Genomic DNA, 17,920 nt, shown 5'->3' on the forward strand with positions numbered 1-17,920 from the left:
TCTCTTATTTCCCTTTCTGTTCCCAGCTGGAAAAAAAGCTCTGCTTTCAAAAGTCTCACCTGACTGGGTTATGCCTACCCAGTAACTGTACCTCAAATTGACTAGCCTTGGACTTTTATTGGCCAAATCCCTTCCCAGCAGTGCGTAAGTTAATGTTAGATTGAATAACCAGGGGACAGGAATGCTGGGGGGGGTCATCTTTAGAATTCTGCCTACCACACCCTGTAATCACTTCCTATGCAGGGTAAAAAGAAAGACAAGGAACTAAAAAAGGGCCAACGTGATTTGTGCCACCTGCTCTTACCCAGCTCCCACGCATGTCCCACTGCCTTCCTGACGTTATTTCCTACTACTCTCCCTCGGCTTACTCTGTTCATCCACCACTAACTGTTCACCCAGTGTGCTGTTGCTCAAACATCCCAGACACACTCCCACCTTGGGATCTCGCAGGAACGCTCTTCTCTAAGGTATCTGCTTTGTTAACTCCTGTATCTCCAAGACTTTGCTCCACTTCCACTCTCTCAGTGAGGCACATCAGACCACACTATTTAATACTACAACCTGCATTCCCCTCCCAGCATTATTTCCCCTACCCTGTTCAGTTTTTCCTTTTTTCTACTGTACTTGTCACCTTGAACACATTACATACTTTACTTATTTATAATGTTTATTGTGTTCCTCCTTGCTAGAATTAAGCTCCTAAAAGGTGAGGACCTTTGTCTACTTTTTTATTTTAATGGTGTGTTTTTTATTTACTAAGCATCTAGCACAGTGGCTGGCACAAAATAAGTGTTCAAAAAAATTCACTGAACAAAGTTTTGGGAAACTCCTGTTTCAGTTTTTTATATACATATGTGTGTACGAGATTGTGATGTAAAATACATTTCTTACTGAGTAGTGCAGTCAAGAGAGTTTGAAAAATAACTGGGTTAGACTATATGACCTGTAAGGTTCCTTCCAAATATGAACACTTATGAATTTCTACGTGCACCTAGTAAATCTCTACTGTATCCTTTGGGATACGGCAAGGTTCACAGCCTAGTGATGACAGCAAGGCACTGATTATTGAAACATAATATTGACACTGAAAAAGCTAAATAGCATCTCAATCTGATCTATAATAGTAGGTTAGAAAGAACTGTGAAAACAGAAAGAACTATTGAATGTCCCAAAATCTAAAAGTCTGAACTTAATCCTTCCGCAAAAAGAGATATAACCTGAGGGCAAATGACAAGAGAGTGCATCTTCCAGACCAAAATTTCCCTGATTAAAGCTTCCATTCACTTACTGAAGAAGCGAAGATGAGTGAAGAAAGATATCGTTCAAAGTCTCTGCTGTAGAAATTGTGACCTGAATGGACTTGGGGAGCAAAGACCACTTCTGAAGTATGTGTGATGTCCACTCCTCCACAGGCAGATCCATGCTACTTCAGATCTAGAAAATGAGTAAGAAAACAAGGAATTCAGATTTCTACAAAAGCACAACTCTAAAAAATCAAGATTTCATTCAAGCAAGTGTGAAGCAACAAAATCAATTCTTATGGTCTTTTCCTATAGTTGTTTACACTCTTGCACCAATTCACTCTAACATTCCTCCATTAAGAAATAGTTATTGAAAACTGACTATTCCAGGCATCACATGAGGAAATGGTTATACAATGATGAATCACATTGGTCACCATCTCTGCCCTCTTAGACCTCCATCTACCCTTGATGGTGAGGTCAGAAACCTGAGACACATCCCAGATTTTTTTCTCACTCTCCCTAGCAACTATTAAGATAGCAAATATTTCTATTTCTTACACAGTTCAATTTGTTTTCTTTTCAATCCCCAGTTTATTCCTTAGATCAAGCCCGTACCATTTCCTGTCTGGCATTCTTTCTAGTGTCATAACTAGTCTCCATGGCCTCACATCCCCTCCTTTCCCACCCCAAATGCAATCCATCCTCCACACCAAGACAGATGTTAGTCCTTCACCTTAAATTCATCAATGCTCCTCTTAGCATTTATATAAACGCTCATTTATTCGACCCTTGGCTTACTTTCTAATATTAAGGTTCACTTCTTCCTCTGTATCCCACCATCCTGAGCTACTCAAAGCTATCCCCAGCTTGCCACGTTATTCACCTCTCTAGTTTTTGCATAGGCTCTTCATTCTTCCTGGGGCATCACCACTCTCACATGGAGTCCACCTGGCAAATTTCCATACATCCTTCAAGGCTCAGTTTATTTATTAAAAAAAAAATTTTTTTTTGGTGGGGGTTGGCAATTAGGTTTGTTATATTTATATTTTTCGTGGAGGTACTAAGGATTGAATCCAGGACCTCACGCATGCCAGGCATGCGCTCTACTACTGAGCTATACTCTCCCCACAAGACTCAGTTTAAGCGGCACTTCCTGCGGGAAACCTTCCCAGGAATTTTCCACCTGTGATTGCAACCCACTTTGTGTTTCTCCTGGGGCCCAGACCAAGTGTACCTTGAGTTAGGGCTACTCACAGCAGAAGCTCCCTCGACAGACTGTGTTCTCTTCAGAGGATAGGGACCGGGTCGTTTTTACCTTCAGAGACTCCCACTGTGCCAAGTTCAGGGTCTGGCACCTGCGGGAGTTCAGCACTGGGCTACTGAAGGAATCAAGCCACTGCTTTGACTACATTTAACAGCAGGTATCAAAAAACAGCTCTAACATTCCTCTGGACTACCAGCCGTCCGACGGCCAAAGGCCGAGCCGGGTACGTTCCCGAGCCCTCTCATAAAGCTGCCGGAACTCATCCACTTTGCCCTTCGCTGCGTCTGCGTCACGTTTCGCGCGTCCCGCAGCTTAGCGCCCCACCCCGACAACCCGCCATCCCACGACTAGGCCCGGGACCCGGGTTCCCGTGGGTCACGTGAGCCGCCCGCCGCGCCTCGGCCAATGCGGTGGCGGCTCGGCGCCTAGACCCGCCCCCAGGCCGTGCGCACGTCGGGAGGCGGGAGCGGTGCACGCAGCTGTTCGGGCCAATCGTTTTGCAGCGCGCGGGGCTACGGGAGTGAAGCCAGGGCTGCGGGGGCGTCGGAACGCGGGAGTTGTCGCGGCGGAACCATGGTGGGCCACCTGAGCGAGGGGGCCATTGCGGTGAGGATCCTCCTGCTAGCTGGGCAGGCGAGCCAGGGTGGCTGTGGGGCCTGGGCCTGTGCAAGGTGGAGAAGGCGAGAACACGGGAGGAGATAGCGGGGGCTGGGGAGGACCTGCCGGTGACTCTAGAACCATCACTCTCTCCTTAAGGGATTATTCCATCGTCTTTTAAACGCGTTAACGTTTTTTCTTCCTAACGAAGTGAAACAAAATAAGCTGTTGACTCTGGCCCGTTTCCTTCCCACGGTCACTCTCTTTCTCTTTGCCTTCCCCCATCCGCAGCGAAACTTCTCCAGAGTCTCTTTTCAGTTATTTTCCTCGCCTTCCAGTAACCCTTTAACGACTCCAATCGGTCACTCCCCTGATCACTACAGAAGTAACCCTAACTGAAGTTAGAAGTGCCTCCAGGTCGCTAAATCCGACTGATGCTTTTGAAATGTAAATCTACTACAGTTCTCAGCAGCGTTTGACTCTTGAGCATTGCGTTTTAATTGGTAACACTCTCTTTTGATTTTTGTGGCTCAGCTTGGCTAGTCTTTCCCCGTCTTCTGTGCAAGCCTGTCTGTAAATTTTGTTGACTCAAGACTGCCGTAGGCCCTCCTTTCCAAAGACAATCTCATTACCATTTATATGTCAATTGCTTACAAAATATCTTATTCCGGAGCCACCTTTACTGCGAAAGACAAACCTCTGTAATCTGCTTCCGTACTTTATATCTCGAAAATATTTTAAATTAAACACTTGTCAAAGCAAATCCATCATCTTTTAAAGTTTGGGCCTCTGCTGTTTCCTGGCACCATTGTTCATTAAATTATGCTAGCCAGAAATTGTGGAATCATTTTTCCTACAAACTGTGTTACCCTGGATGTGTAGTTCCTACCCAAATCTGGTGTGTTTCACCTTCAAGTATATCTCAAGTCCAGCTACTTCTCTTCATCCACACTGGCGCTATTGTTTCTGGCCTGCCCACTTCAACCCAGCAGAACCCTCCTCCTACCATTCATAGCATGTTCCCACCCTGTTCTTTCCTCCTCTCCAGCCTTTTTAAAAAATTTAAATTCCTGATTTCATACGCTTGCCTTCCACAGGGCCTTTGAATATTCTTTAACCTGTCTACTGCCTGAGTGGTTCTTCATTCACCCCTTGCTGCCTAATAGTAATCTTCAAGTCTCCACCCAGTTACTTCCTTGGAGAACCCTTCCTTGACTTCCCATACTAGGCTGAAGCCCTAATTCCTGTTTGTTGACCTATTATCTGTGTAACTTTAGGCAAGATATTAAACTTTGCCTTTCCTCTTCTGTCAAATGAGGCTAAGGTTAGTGGGAGGGTTAAGTGAGCTATTACATTTACAGTGCTTAGTCCCTGCCTGATAGATAGTAAATGCTTATTATACGTCACTTGTTAGTAATAATCAGACGGAATTTTGCATTTATTTGTTTCCTTGATTAATACCAGTTACTTTGTTTCCCACCACTGGACTATAAATTCTTTGAGGCCTGAAATTATGTCTGGTTTTTTTGCTCATCATAATCTCCCCAATACCTGGAGCAGTGCTGGCAAATTTGAGGTGCCTAATAAATGTTTGCTGATTGTGTATGAGGCAGTGGAAAGAAAGAGACAGAGATGGGTAGGGAAGAACAGTTGGCAGAGTTGAGTGAATATTTTAATAAATTAGGAATAATTAACCCTGAGAAGAGACTGCAAATTGTAGTCCTTGTTTATTTTATAGCTGCTACCTTGCACCTTTAAGACAAATTAGGAATTGTTCATTATTTAAAAAGAATGATCATGGTATTTAATTTGATGAGTTAGTTTTTGTTATGTTTAAAACTTTGGAAACATTTCCAGTGTTAGGTGAAGTATTACTTAGGTTTTATACATAAATGGCAAAGACATTCTTTGTGTGTGTTTGTGGTCATGGAGTGTGGAGAACCTTTGTCAAGTTTATCAGCTAAAATGAGTCATTTTAAAGACAGCCCCAGGGATAAGCAACTAACACAAATACTAGAGGCATTTTGAGCAAGAGCTAACATAAAATAAGAGATTATGCTTGGAAATACTGTGGTAAATAGAATAAATAGCATTTGTATGTTAAGTAACTAGGTAACACAGAGAAAGGGGAAGGGAACTAATGTTTTTGCTGTTTCCAATGTGCCAGATACTTTATTATAGTTAGTACTTACAGTAACCCTGTAAGGTAGATTTTTTATCATTACCATCATCTTACAGATGAAGAAATTAAACTGCAGAGAAGTTAAATAATTTGTCCATGAGGTGAGGATTTTAACATATGTGCTCTTGACTGTTACATTCTATTGCTTTGTATTTTCTTCCTTCCAGTTTTATTGAGATATAACTGACATACAGCCCTGTATAAGTTTAAGGTGTACAGCATAAAGATTTGAGTTACCTATGTCATGAAATGATTACCACAATAAGTTTAGTGAGCATCTATCATCTCATATAGATAAAAAATAAAAAGTATTTTTCCTTGTGATGAGAGCTCTTAGGATTTGCACTCTTAACGACTTTCGTATATAACATTGTTAATTATATTTCACATACAGCATTGTTAATTATATTAATCAGGTGGTATGTTACATCCCTGTACTTATTTATCTTATAAGTAGAAGTTTATCCAGTTCCTCTCCCCACACCTCCTGCCTCTGGTAACCACAAATCTGTTCTCTTTTTCTATGAGTTTGTTTTTGAATTATAATTGACCTACAGCACTGTGTTAGTTCCTGGTGCACAACACAGTGATTCGATATTTCTGTACATTAAAAAATGATCACCACTGTTGCTTTGTATTTTTGTTAGCAGTGTTGATCTGGGAAATTTAAGTCAATTCTGTCTTACGGGTACATATCATGCTATATGTCCCAGATTAACTCTTACATTCTCTATTTATGATGATACAAATAAAGTAAAAAGAATAATAAAGTAATACATGCATGTGGTTTTAGAATTGAATAAAACAGAAAGGTGTTTGATGAGCTTACTAACCTGCCTCTTGCCCTGAATCTGTTCCCTAGAAACAGCTACTTTAAAAAAAAAAACAAAACACCTTTTTGAAGTTCAATTTGATTTACATATAATAAAAACTACAATACATAGAGTAAAAAATTCATCAGTTTGATGAGTTTTAACCAATATATACCCCCCTATAACCACAGCACCCGATCTGCTCCTTCCCCATCCGCTGCCCCCATCCTAGGCAACCACTGCTCTGGGTTCTGGTTTCTATTACCGTAGGTTAGTTTTGACTGTTCTAAAACTTCATATGGAATCAAATAATATGTACCCTTTTGTGTCTGGCTTCTTTCAGCAAATTGTTTTCTCAGATTTATCCATGTTGTTTCAGTAGTTTGGAACTTTTCATTGCCGAGTAGTATGTATAAACACAATTCATTTATCTACCTGTTGCTGTTGAACATTTGAATTATTTTCATTTTTTGGCTATTATGAATGAAGATATTATGAACATTTATGTACAAGTCTTCTTGTGGAAGTATTTTCATTCCTCGGGGATGAATACCTGGGAGTGTAGTTGCTGGGTCATATGGTAACTGAATGTTCAACTTTATAAGATATTGCCTAATGTTTCCAAAGTGGTTATGAGAAGTCTAGTTGTTCCATATCCTCGCCAGCGCTTGATTTTGTCAGTCCATTTAGGTTTGCCTCTTCTAAGGAGTGTTTTGTGGACTCTCACTGTGATTTTAATTTATATTTCTCTGATGACAAATGATGTGATGAGAGCTATAACCTTGCCTTGTTCCTAAACTTAGGGGAAATCAGTCTCTTGCCATGAAGTGTGATGGTAATTAGATTTTTTTGGTAGATGCCTGCTATCAGTTTAAGCCTCTCTTCTATTCCTATCTTGCTGAAACTTTTTATAATGAATGAGTGTTGAATTTTGTCAAATGCTTTTTCTGCATCTATTGAGATGATTGTGGTTTTTCTTCTTTATTCTGTTAACGTGACAGATTACACTAATAGATCTTTGGATGTTGAATAAACTTTGCCTTCTTGGTATAAACCTCACATGGTCATGACATATTATATCCATTTTACATAGTGCCAGATTTGATTCACTAGTACTTTGTTAAGGATTTTTACATCTATGTTGGTGAGTGATAAGAGGTCTGTAGTTTTTCTTTCTTACAGTGACTTTGGTTTTTCTATCAGAATAAAACTACATCATAAAATGAGTTGTAAAGTGTTTTCTCTCCTGAAATAATTTATGCAAGATTGGGTTTTTGTTTGTTTTTAAATGTTAGATAGAATTTATCAGTAAAGCCATCTGGACCTAGAGTTTTCTCTGTTGGAATATTTTAAATTAGAAATTTAATTTCTTAAAAAAATTTAATTTCTTTATTTAAATGTAGAACTATCTAGATTTTCTGTATTTGTATGTAGTTTTGATAATTTATGCTTTTTAAAGGGACTTTTCCGTTTAATGTAAGTTGTTTTGTAAAGTTCCTAATATTCCCTTATTATCATATTTACATATCTACATATGGGATTTATAGTGATGCATTTTTTATTCCTGGTACTGAGAATATACGTTTTCTTTTTCTTGACCATACTAGCTATTGATCTTTTCAAAGAACCAGTCTTTGGCTCAATTCTGTTTTTCCTAATGTTTATCCATTTTCTATTCCATTGATTTTTTGCTCTTTTATTATTGTTTTCTTGTATGGACTTGGGTTTAATTTATTCTTTTTCTGGTTTCATATAGTGGAAGCTTAGATAATTGATTCTGGACCTTTTTTCTTCTCCAATAAGAGCATTTAAAGCTGTGTTTTTCCCTCTAAGCATTGCTCTAGCTACATCTCACAAATTTAGATAGATTTCATTCTGTTAATAACTTTCTAATTTCCCTTGTAATTTCTTCAACAGATGGGTTATTTAGAAATTTGTTGTTTAACTTTCACGTTATTTGGAGGTTTTCTAGAGATCACATTGTTATTGATTTCTGGTTTAATTCCAGTGTAATTAGATAATGTGCTATCTGTGAATTCAACTTTTTAACATTTATTGAGATTTGTTTCATTGCCCAGTATGTGGGCTATCTTGATGAAAAAATTCCAGAGGCACTTCAAAGAATGTGTATTCTGTACTTGTTAGATGATCTAATTAGGTCAAGTTTGTTGATAGTTTAAGTTTCCTATATTATTACTTCTGTATTTCTTGGTCTATTTGCCCTATCAGTTACTGAGAGAATGTTGAAACCACCGATTATAATGGTGGATTTGTCTGTTTCTCTTTTTCATTCTGTCAGTTTTTCCTTCATGTAGTTTGAAACTCTGTTGTTAGGTGAACACATTTATCATTGTGTCTTCTTCAGGAATCAGCCCCATTATTATTACGAAATGATCTTTTTCATCCTGGGTAATGTTCCTTGTCCTGAAGTCTGCTTTGCCTGCTATTAATGATACATCTTTTCCCAATATTTTATTTTTAACCTGTATTTTTATATATAAAGTGCATTTCTTGTAGACAGCAACTAGTTGGGTCTTATTCATTATGACAATTTCTTCCATTTAATTGGAATGCTTGGACCATTTGCACTTAATATAATTACATGTTTGGGTTTAAGTTTGTCATTTTGCTGCTTGGTTTTTATTTGCCCCATCTTTTCTTTGCTGTTGTCTGTCTGTCTGTCTGTCTGTCTTTTTTTCTTTTGACTTTTCCTGACTTTTGGGTTATTTGATTTTTTTTATTCAAATTTATTTCCCTTGTTGGCTTATTAGCTCTACTCTTTGCTTTACATTTTTAATGATTGTTTTAGGGCAGTGCATCCTGGCTTGGACTGCTATAACAAAATACCATAGACTAGGTGGTGTAAACAGATTCATTTGTCACAGTTCTAGAGGCTAGATAATCCAAAATCAAGGTGTCAGCAGACTCAGTTATGAGTGAGGAATGTCTTCCTAGCTTGCAGCTGCCATCTCACTGTGTGCTCACATGACCTCTTCTTTGCTGTGACTTCTGGTGTCTCTTCCTCTTTTTATGAGGATAGTAATCTCATTATGGTGGCTCTGTCCTCCTGACCTCATATAAAACTAATTGCCTCCAAAGGCCCCTCCTCCTGATACCATCAACTTTGAGGGTTACAGTGTCAACATATGAAATGGGAGGTGGGGGACAGGACGCAAATGTTTAGTCCAAAACACAGTGGTTCTCAAATGTTTTGAATACCTTTACACTCATAAAAATCATTGAGCCTCCTCCAAAAGCTTTTGTTTGTGGATTATATCTACCTTACTGTATTTGAAGTTATAACTGAGATATTTTAAAAAATCTATTCATTTAAAATAACAGTAAACTCATCTGTTAACACAATGTTTTATGAAAAACAGTTGTATATTTCAAAACAAATAGAAAATGACATTGTTTTACATTTTTGCATATTGCTTTAGTATCTGGCTTACTAGAAGACAGGATAGCTAGATTTTCTTGTCAGATTCTGCATTCAGTATTGATAACATGGTTTTTTTGGTTGAACTATAGGGAGGAAATCTGGCCTCACATATGTAGTTGGGAAGAGGAGAAGTATTTTAGTAGCCTTTGCAGGCTTCTTTTTTGATCCTTGTGATACTGTAATGTAATAAAAAATGTATTTTTGGTCTTTGTCCCTTTGCTGGCACAGAATGCCTGAAGCCCTTGGAATTTCCTTAGTGATAGGGTGGGAGGAGCTTTCTTTGTTACAGTAAGCCCCTTTCAGCCATACCTGAGTTTATTTACCTTAATGAGGTGACTCTTGATGGACCCCAAGAAAGCTTCAGGATGGGAATTAATTGCCAGGGGAACCAACTGTGTGATTAAAGGGTTGGAACTTTCTGCTCTACCCCTCACCCCGTGGGAGAAAGGGTGGAGATTGAGCCAGCCACCTGTGGTCAGTGATTTAATCAATTGTGCCCATGTAATCGGGCCTTCAGAAAAATCCCTAAATAGCAAAGTTCAGAGAGCTTCCAGGTTGGTGAGCACATCTATATGCCAGGAGAGTGGCACACCCCAAACTCCAGGAACAGAATCTCCTTCCTATGCTCTGGACCCTTCGAGACCTTGCCTTGTATGCCTCTTCATCTGATTGTTTGTTTGTATCCTTTTAAGTATGTCTTATAATAAACCAGTAATATTAAGTAAAGTGTTTCCCTGAGTTCCAGGAGGGCCTCCAGGGAAGTCCTCACAACTTGTAGCCAACTCAGAAGGTAATCTGGGTAACCTGGGGACCACTTGAGATTGGTGTCTGAAGTGGGCACTTAGATAGTCTTATGGAACTGAGCCCTTAAACTGTGGGGTCTACACTAACTCTGGGTAGTTAGTGTCAATTGAATTGACTCGTAAGACACCCAGTCAGTCTGTGCCAGAGACTTGCTTCATGTGGAAAACTCATACGTTTGGCGTCAGAAGTGTTTCAAGGAGAAAAACAGTTTTCCTTTAATATTGTATCAAAACTCAACAAATGGTAGTTTCTTAAAGGTTGGTTGGAATGTAGAATTGGTCTGTCTTGCATTTTGAATCAATCTCTTACCTATGCATTATTTGTAACGTTGTATATTGGTCATTTGGAAAATACCGGTTCATTGCATTATGCAGATTTTCCAAATGTTAATGTATTTCATTATATAACAAAAATTCATGCCTATTAATATCATTACTGATTTAATCAGAAGAGTCTGTAAGAATTGGGAAGCTTTGAAGTTCCTGGTTGGTGAATACAAGTTTTCAAAAGTCCTAATTTTCATTAGAAAACTTTTTTTATCGCTGGCCACAAATATAGTTAATTCTCATTTTGTTTATTTTTGAGAAGATATCTACTAAATTTCCATGTCTGGATAACCACAGTTTGTCACTTGCCCTTTCGAGTGAAAATGATGTTCCGTGAAAAAATGTGGCCAGTTCAACTTGCAGCTCGAACAGTTGCTTTTCCTTTGGGCGACAGCCAGGGTTCAGTTTGTGGAAGAAGTACTTTTTGCATACTTTCTGTATTGTTACATGGAATTTTTTTTTTATTGTACTCCTGGATGGAGACTTTCTGTAATAAATAATTTTACTTCTTCATCAAGATTCATTTTTTTAGTGACCCTCCCCTCTCCCCGTTCAAGGCAGTGAACAATACAGTACAGTACAGTAACTACTAAGGCACCACTAGTTTTACCTACCACTGCTTTGCACCATCAGTGTAAATGTCAACACAGCTGTTCCAGAATAAACCATGAGTTTCGGAAGTAACTCAACACTTTGAACATTTTAGTATAATCTGTTTGTTGTCAAGCATTCAAATGAAAGAAGATCTTACTAGATGATTAGTTGGTGCTGACACCAGATGAACACAAGCAAAGCAGCAAGTCCAGCCACATCTTTAGATTCATCCATTCTTAAGGCAAAAGTAGAATTCTGCAGAAGAGATATTAACTCAGTCTTCATGATATATGTTGCTCTTTAATTCAACAAGTTGCTGTGTAATTTGAAAGTGACACTGCAGTGATTTCTTTTCCTGATTTTTCATCCAGTAGACAATCGTCAGTGGTTAACAGTATAAAGTTTGATTGGTCCTTCAGCCAATTTTTCATTGTATTGAATGAATGAGAGTGAGAGGGCAAAATCTTGTTTACTATGGTGAAAATAATTTTGAATTTATGTACCTTCAGAAAAGGTCTTGGGTCCCGAGGTTGCAATTTGAGAACAGCTTCAGGGTTGTAGCATACAACTTTAACTTAGGTCTACCTTCAAGTAATGTCTAGTAATTTTTGACTAGATATTGGACATTATGAATATTACATTATTCAATGTCTAGATTGTGTATGTAAAGACTATTGAGTTGTTCTGCCAGACTGTTAACTTACTTGCAGATCCGCTGATCCCCTGTGAGACTGTTGAGGGTCTAGAGAAGCTTTTACTTTGGGGCTACTTTATCCCTTTTTCTAAAGCATGGCCTTTCTGGGATCTCAGGTGTTTATTGAGTTCTCACCACTCTGGCCAACTGGAACTCAAATGTATTCTAGCCTGTGTGAGCTCCAGTAATTTTCAGCTTATAGCTCTCTAATTCTTAATCTCTGCCTGGCCTGCGGAGTCTCATTTTGTGTATGCACAACTCAGAATTCAGCCAAGACTCAAGGAAACCCTGCATAGGTTACTGAAGCTCTTCCTCTGTGTAGCTCCCTCCTGTCGGGTGCTCTGCGTCCATGGAGTCCAGCTAACTCACCCCCCAAACTCTGATCTGTGCTCAGCAGGGCTGCCACGCTCTTCTTGGGTTCCCTTTCCTGCACTATAGTCCAAAAGTGACTCTGGGCAGAAAACCAGGGTGATTGTAGGGCTCCACTCATTTGTTTTCCTTTCAGGGATCACGATCTTGTTCTACCTGTTGTCTGATATTTGAGAACAGTTAATATGTTTTTGTCCAGTTTTCAGTTTATGGTTGGAAGACCTAGTCTGGTATCATTTCAGCATGGGCAAAAGCAGAGGTGAGACAACTAGTTTTAGCTAGTTAGTTTTTCTGATGGCTACCTTTAAATGATGGGGTTTTGAAAATAAACTAAAAGTCTGATTGATAAGGATTTTTTAAGAAATTAGTTTTATGATTGCTAATAGAGTCATATGATTTAAAGTTCAGAAAGTATAAAAGAGGTTGCAGTGCATGGCTGTCTCCCACATGTCCTCCATCACCCAGTTCCTCTCAAAAGAGGCAACCAGTGTTTCATAAACATCTTTTAAGGCTGCATAATACTGTTTTAAGGGTTTACCATACTTATTTGTCTAATTCCCTACAAATGGGCACTACAGGGAAATAAATGAGCTATTATGAATAATATGAACATACGTGTTGCTAGTATTTTAGGCATCGTTAAATGTATCCTTATCAGTAGGCACGTATCCCACTTTTATGATTTTATGATTTGTCCAGAGTGACAAAACTTAAAGTAGATTTTCAGATGATAAACTCCAAAAAGGCACTTTAATGACGTTGTCTGTGGTTTAGTCCAGATACCGAACTAAAATTATGTCAAGTTTTCATCATGATTTGAGTACATATCTCATAAGAATCTGTTTTTACTTTCTCAGGCCATAATGCAACAGGGAGATACATCCATAAAACCCATCCTCCAAGTCATTGTGAGTACTTATGTATTTTTATGTCAAACGTTTTTCAAACTTCCACATAATTATAATTACTTTTGCTGGAGGACGTACTGATGTGTCCACACTAGGAAGTTCTCTCCATGATTACGAAAATCGTCCAGGCCGTGTTGCACCTCTGAGAGAGGAACCAGGTTTTTTTTCGTATTATGTTAGCCAGAGTTTGACCTTTGAGGTTCAGATGTGAGGCTTTGCCTCTCTGTTCTTTCCGCGGTTGATGGATGCTTAGTGTTGCACATCATTACTGCTGCCTCCTTGGTTGCCTTTCTGCCCTGGGGTTTGTGTTGCTCAAATCCGCCTTACATACGGCCTCCGGAGAGATCTACCTGAAATGAACTTGTCTGCATAAAATTCTTCATTTATCCTATCATTCATTTAAGGAGGTCACAAATTTTAATGAGAACTTAAAAAAATCAATAGAAGCAGAATCCTAGATCATACTTGCAGATTCTGCGTCAATAGGCCTGATGGTCTGTCTCCCTGTTACTCCGCAACTCACTGCCAGTCATCTTAGGGCTCTGTTTTGGTATTTCATTTCCTTCAGAAAGCTGCTTCTGATTCCCTTCAAGTTGGGATAAATGTCTTGGCTCTGCCCCCACATCATTATGTGCACACCTTTGCTATGACTCTGCCTCCATCTCCACCCCAATTGTAAGTCTCTTTAGGGCAAGGATTTTTTTTTTCCATTTTATATTTTTAGCATGTTTCCTTCACAGTACCTCACATATATTAGGTGCCTTGTATTTTTAAAATTGATTTTCAATCAGATTTGAGTTAGGGGAGAGAGAACACAAGAGTATTGGCAACTTACTTTATTCTCATCTATGTTGTGTTGAATAATGTTAATGGAGAGAGGTTGGTGTGAGAATTATCAAATCCAATTTTCTTTACTTAGATTTAGGTGTGAAGAGAATGGGTAAGCAGTTCAATTTGTGTTGAACTAACAGCAAATCTATTCTCCTGCCGCTTAGGTTTCCTTATCCCTGGGGACTGGGTGGACAACCTGACTAATGAATTGTTTTCTCTCTCCTAGAACATCCGTCCCATTACTACAGGGAATAGTCCACCACGTTATCGACTGCTTATGAGTGATGGATTGAATACTCTATCCTGTATGTATGACGTATAAATCTAGGAATTTGTATTTAAATAACGAAAGTGCACCCAGCACTTTGATTGCAGTAATTGGAGCATTCCAGATGTCTGCATTTGCTTGGCTGTGCCTTCATTCAGACAGAATTGCAGCTGGCATAGAGCATTCTAACAATAGACTGGGCCTAGTGGAAAGCTGCCACATGGCTTAATTAATTTTCTCTAACTGGTGCCCTGTGTTTTCTTTGACTGATTTCCCTCAGGATGATACTGACATTTAGTGAATATGAAGGGTTAGCTGTCCTATACTTGGCTTTTGGGGGTTTTATTTCTGTGTTGGAGGCTTTGCAGGGAGAAAGGAGAGACTTTGCAGAATGTATGCTTGCTATCTAGTCACAAGGTGAAGGACCTAGAAAAGATTTTTCAGTCTTGTCATGAAAGCTGAGTGATGGAAAAGATGATTTGGGGCACTTTAAGAAATACTTAATTTCAGAGTAGCAGCAGATGTTTCATGCACAGCACATTAATACTGTTTTTCACTATGTAGAGTCTGAGTAGTTTCAGTTTCAGGAACATATATTTAAGGCATTATTTTTCTTTGCTGGTACAGGTGTGATCAGCTTGCAGATTGTCATGACTGAAATGTTTTGGAGACTAAAGTAATCTCTGTGCTTTTCAGCTTTCATGTTGGCAACACAGTTGAACCATCTTGTTGAAGAAGAACAATTGTCTAGCAACTGTATTTGCCAGATTAACCGATTTATTGTAAACACTCTGAAAGATGGAAGGTATGTGGCGTGTTTTTTTCTGTTGTATTGTGTTGTAAAATGGAGACTAATTTTTGAACAGAGATGTTCATTGGATGCCAACTTTCAATTAGGAATCAAGAAGGCAATGATGAGCTTTTCAGCTAAGAATTTACAGCTGTTGAGTTCTGAACACAGGCGACTAAAACATGGCGCCAAAAGGAGAGAAATATGGAAACAAACTGGAAATTTCAGAGCAGGAGATTATAGCTGAATACAGAACTCTTGTTTCTGATCTCTTCAGCAGCACTGTCTTCAGGATTCTCTCTTAACGTATCTTTTAATGAAAAGGGGTCACTGATTAGAGCAAAAAAAGATGACATTAACTATGTAACACTGCGCCTTTTTTTACAGCCTTGAATCTTTCATGGTAAATACTTTTTTCAGCCTATATAGAGTTTGCTGAGTACCTACAAGATGCTACATGCTGGAGATACAATGGTGACCAGAACTGTTATTCACACCTGGGCAACCATTGCTGAAATACATTTTTTGTTGGGGAGAGGCTTTACATTCCATTTTTTTCTCAAGTTTTTTATGTCCAATTACACAACACAACCAAAACACATGAATAGCAAATGTGACAAGCATTCCCGTCTTAATAAGGGTATATCAGTGTGTGTTACATTATTATCCATATATTAACTTTTTGATTTATATTTGTTTATTGTGTCCTTTTAACTTTTAACCTTTCTGTTATTAATCTTGGATATCTTTTATGAACAGCATATAGTTTTAGAATTCAATTTGAGATTTAATTGGTGAGATTATTCTACTTCATTTGTTACTGCCTTTCTTCCCCCTAAATTTTCTGATCTTAACCATGTTCTTACTTTACTTTTTTCCTCTTTTCCGCCTTGGATTGATTATACTTCCTTAATTTTCTTTTTTTCCTATGCTGGTTTGGAAGTTGTATATTCCATTTGTGTTTTCTTGGTGGTTACCGTCATACTAAAAAAAATCCATATTTGAATTAACAAATTCTAAAATAGGTTAGTATTTTTACTATCCTCCCAAAAAAACAAGGGCCTTAAAATGATCTATGCTCAGTATTTTAGTTCAACTTTGATTTTATTCCCTCCAATTAGTATATTAGCTTACATAGTCAGTGCTTATTTAGATTTACCCATAGTTTGTTAGCTTACCTTTGACTGTTTCATCACACTCCTTTTTTAGTTCATTTTCCATTTTCCTGAAGAATATCTTTTAGCAGCTCTTATGGGGAAGGTTTGTGAATGGTAGAAATCTCTGTCATCTAAAAATGTCTGTATTTGGCTCTCTGTTAAACTAGTTTTACTGGGTATAGAATTCTGGATTAACACATTTCTTTATATCATGTGGCAGTGTTTTCACCCTGATAGAATTTTGTATTCTTGTCAGTATGTTTTATAAAACAATTTTATCATGCAAGTTATATATATATATATATATATGTATGTAAATTATGAAACTCACATAAACAAAAAGAAAAATCATTGTAATCCCACTGCCTAGATATGACTATTAACATTTTGTTGTATATCCTTCCAGGTTTTCCCTGTGAAGGTGAATACTTATGAATATATATTTTCTTAAAAAAAAACTTTCATAATAAATACAGTTTTATAATATCCATTTTCAACTTTATAGTGATCATTTTTACATGTCCCTAGGTATACCTCTGTTACATATTACTTAGTATTCCTTTGTATGGATTTACCATAATTTAGTTAACATTTAGATTGTGTACAGCATTTCACTATTTAAAAATTGTCACCAGTTTCTCTGAATATATCTGTAGTTCTATCTTTGTATGTGTATTCGGTTTTTTTTTTGAGAATATGATTATTTTAATCAAAATGATGCATTGTATAATCAATTAGAGCAATACAAAAAAAGGTACAAAGAAGAAAAGGTTATTTGGAATTCATACAACCTAGAAATAGCTCTATTATTATTTAGTGAGCATCATTCCAGACTTCTCATGGTGCATGTTTATCAGTGGGGAATAGTTAGAAATCATTTTGTTAGTGGAATGATAGACACTGTTTTTTCTCTCATACTGAATAATTCAGTCCAAAATCCATTAGGTGGGGCCAAGCAAAGTGGATGTCCATAGGGGAGAGGCAGGTGGTGGTAGGGCCTGGAATCAGATGGCAGAGCCCAAACAGGTGAGGAGAGTGTTTTTGTGGGCTGGCACAGTTGCTGGAGCAGGAGTTGGTAAGAAGAACACGCGCAGGGAGAGAGTGGCTGTGGCCAGAATGGGTTGTCAGAGCCTTATGTTGTTTCTCCACATCCTCACCAACACACATAATTCCATCTGCCATAATGTTTTCAGTTAAAGTATCATGTGTATTTTAGTAATTTACCAGTGATATCTTCCTTTACTTTTTCGCCCCAAATTTTCTTGGCAATTTTTCTATGTTTATTCTTCCATGTTTATTAGTATTATTATTCCATGTTTATTCTTTCAAGTTCAAAAAAACAAGTCTTGTTGGAATGTAAAGAATTGCTGTAAATCTATATAGTATTTGATACTAAGTTTTTCCATTCAATAATATGGCATGTCAGTTCCCTTATGTCTCACATTCAGCTTCACATTATCACCCGATATCCAATGTTTCATCGATATCCGTTCCACATCTACCTTCCTTTATAATTTTGAAGCAAATCTCAGATGTTATTTCATCCAAAAATATTTTAGTATATATCTTTAAAAGATAGTAATTCTTTTTTTTATTGCATTTTTACACCTAAAATACTAAATATCCTGTCACTGTTCA

At 37.9% G+C, this 17,920-nt stretch overlaps 2 protein-coding genes across 8 annotated transcripts in view; one reads left to right on the top strand and one right to left on the bottom strand.

Moving 5' to 3' along the window:
- Nucleotides 1-2,857, bottom strand: part of SMYD4 (SET and MYND domain containing 4) — a 59,277-nt gene extending 56,420 nt beyond the window's left edge. For all 6 annotated transcript variants that reach the window (XR_006726024.2, XR_006726022.2, XR_006726023.2 and 3 more), the window contains exons 1-2: nucleotides 2,499-2,857; nucleotides 1,289-1,434 (exon numbers count right to left, since the gene is read on the bottom strand). Coding sequence is in view for 2 of the 6 variants with exons in the window: in XM_074343228.1 (XP_074199329.1) it covers nucleotides 1,289-1,422 (134 nt within the window). In the remaining 4 variants the exon portion in view is untranslated. The remainder of the gene's footprint in view (nucleotides 1-1,288; nucleotides 1,435-2,498) is intronic.
- Nucleotides 2,858-2,954: 97 nt separating this feature from the next.
- The window catches only part of RPA1 (replication protein A1), a 46,731-nt gene continuing 31,765 nt past the window's right edge, over nucleotides 2,955-17,920 (top strand). Inside the window, exons 1-4 of one of the 2 annotated variants that reach the window (XM_045518985.2) lie at nucleotides 2,955-3,114; nucleotides 13,186-13,236; nucleotides 14,294-14,372; nucleotides 15,032-15,140. In XM_045518985.2, coding sequence (XP_045374941.2) covers nucleotides 3,082-3,114; nucleotides 13,186-13,236; nucleotides 14,294-14,372; nucleotides 15,032-15,140 — 272 coding nt within the window. In that variant the 5' untranslated portion in view covers nucleotides 2,955-3,081. The remainder of the gene's footprint in view (nucleotides 3,115-13,185; nucleotides 13,237-14,293; nucleotides 14,373-15,031; nucleotides 15,141-17,920) is intronic. The other variant, XM_010958192.3, reaches the window with a different exon arrangement.

This window comes from Camelus bactrianus, chromosome 16 (genome assembly GCF_048773025.1).
Source record: "Camelus bactrianus isolate YW-2024 breed Bactrian camel chromosome 16, ASM4877302v1, whole genome shotgun sequence".
In the NCBI taxonomy this organism is placed as follows: Eukaryota; Metazoa; Chordata; class Mammalia; order Artiodactyla; family Camelidae; genus Camelus; species Camelus bactrianus.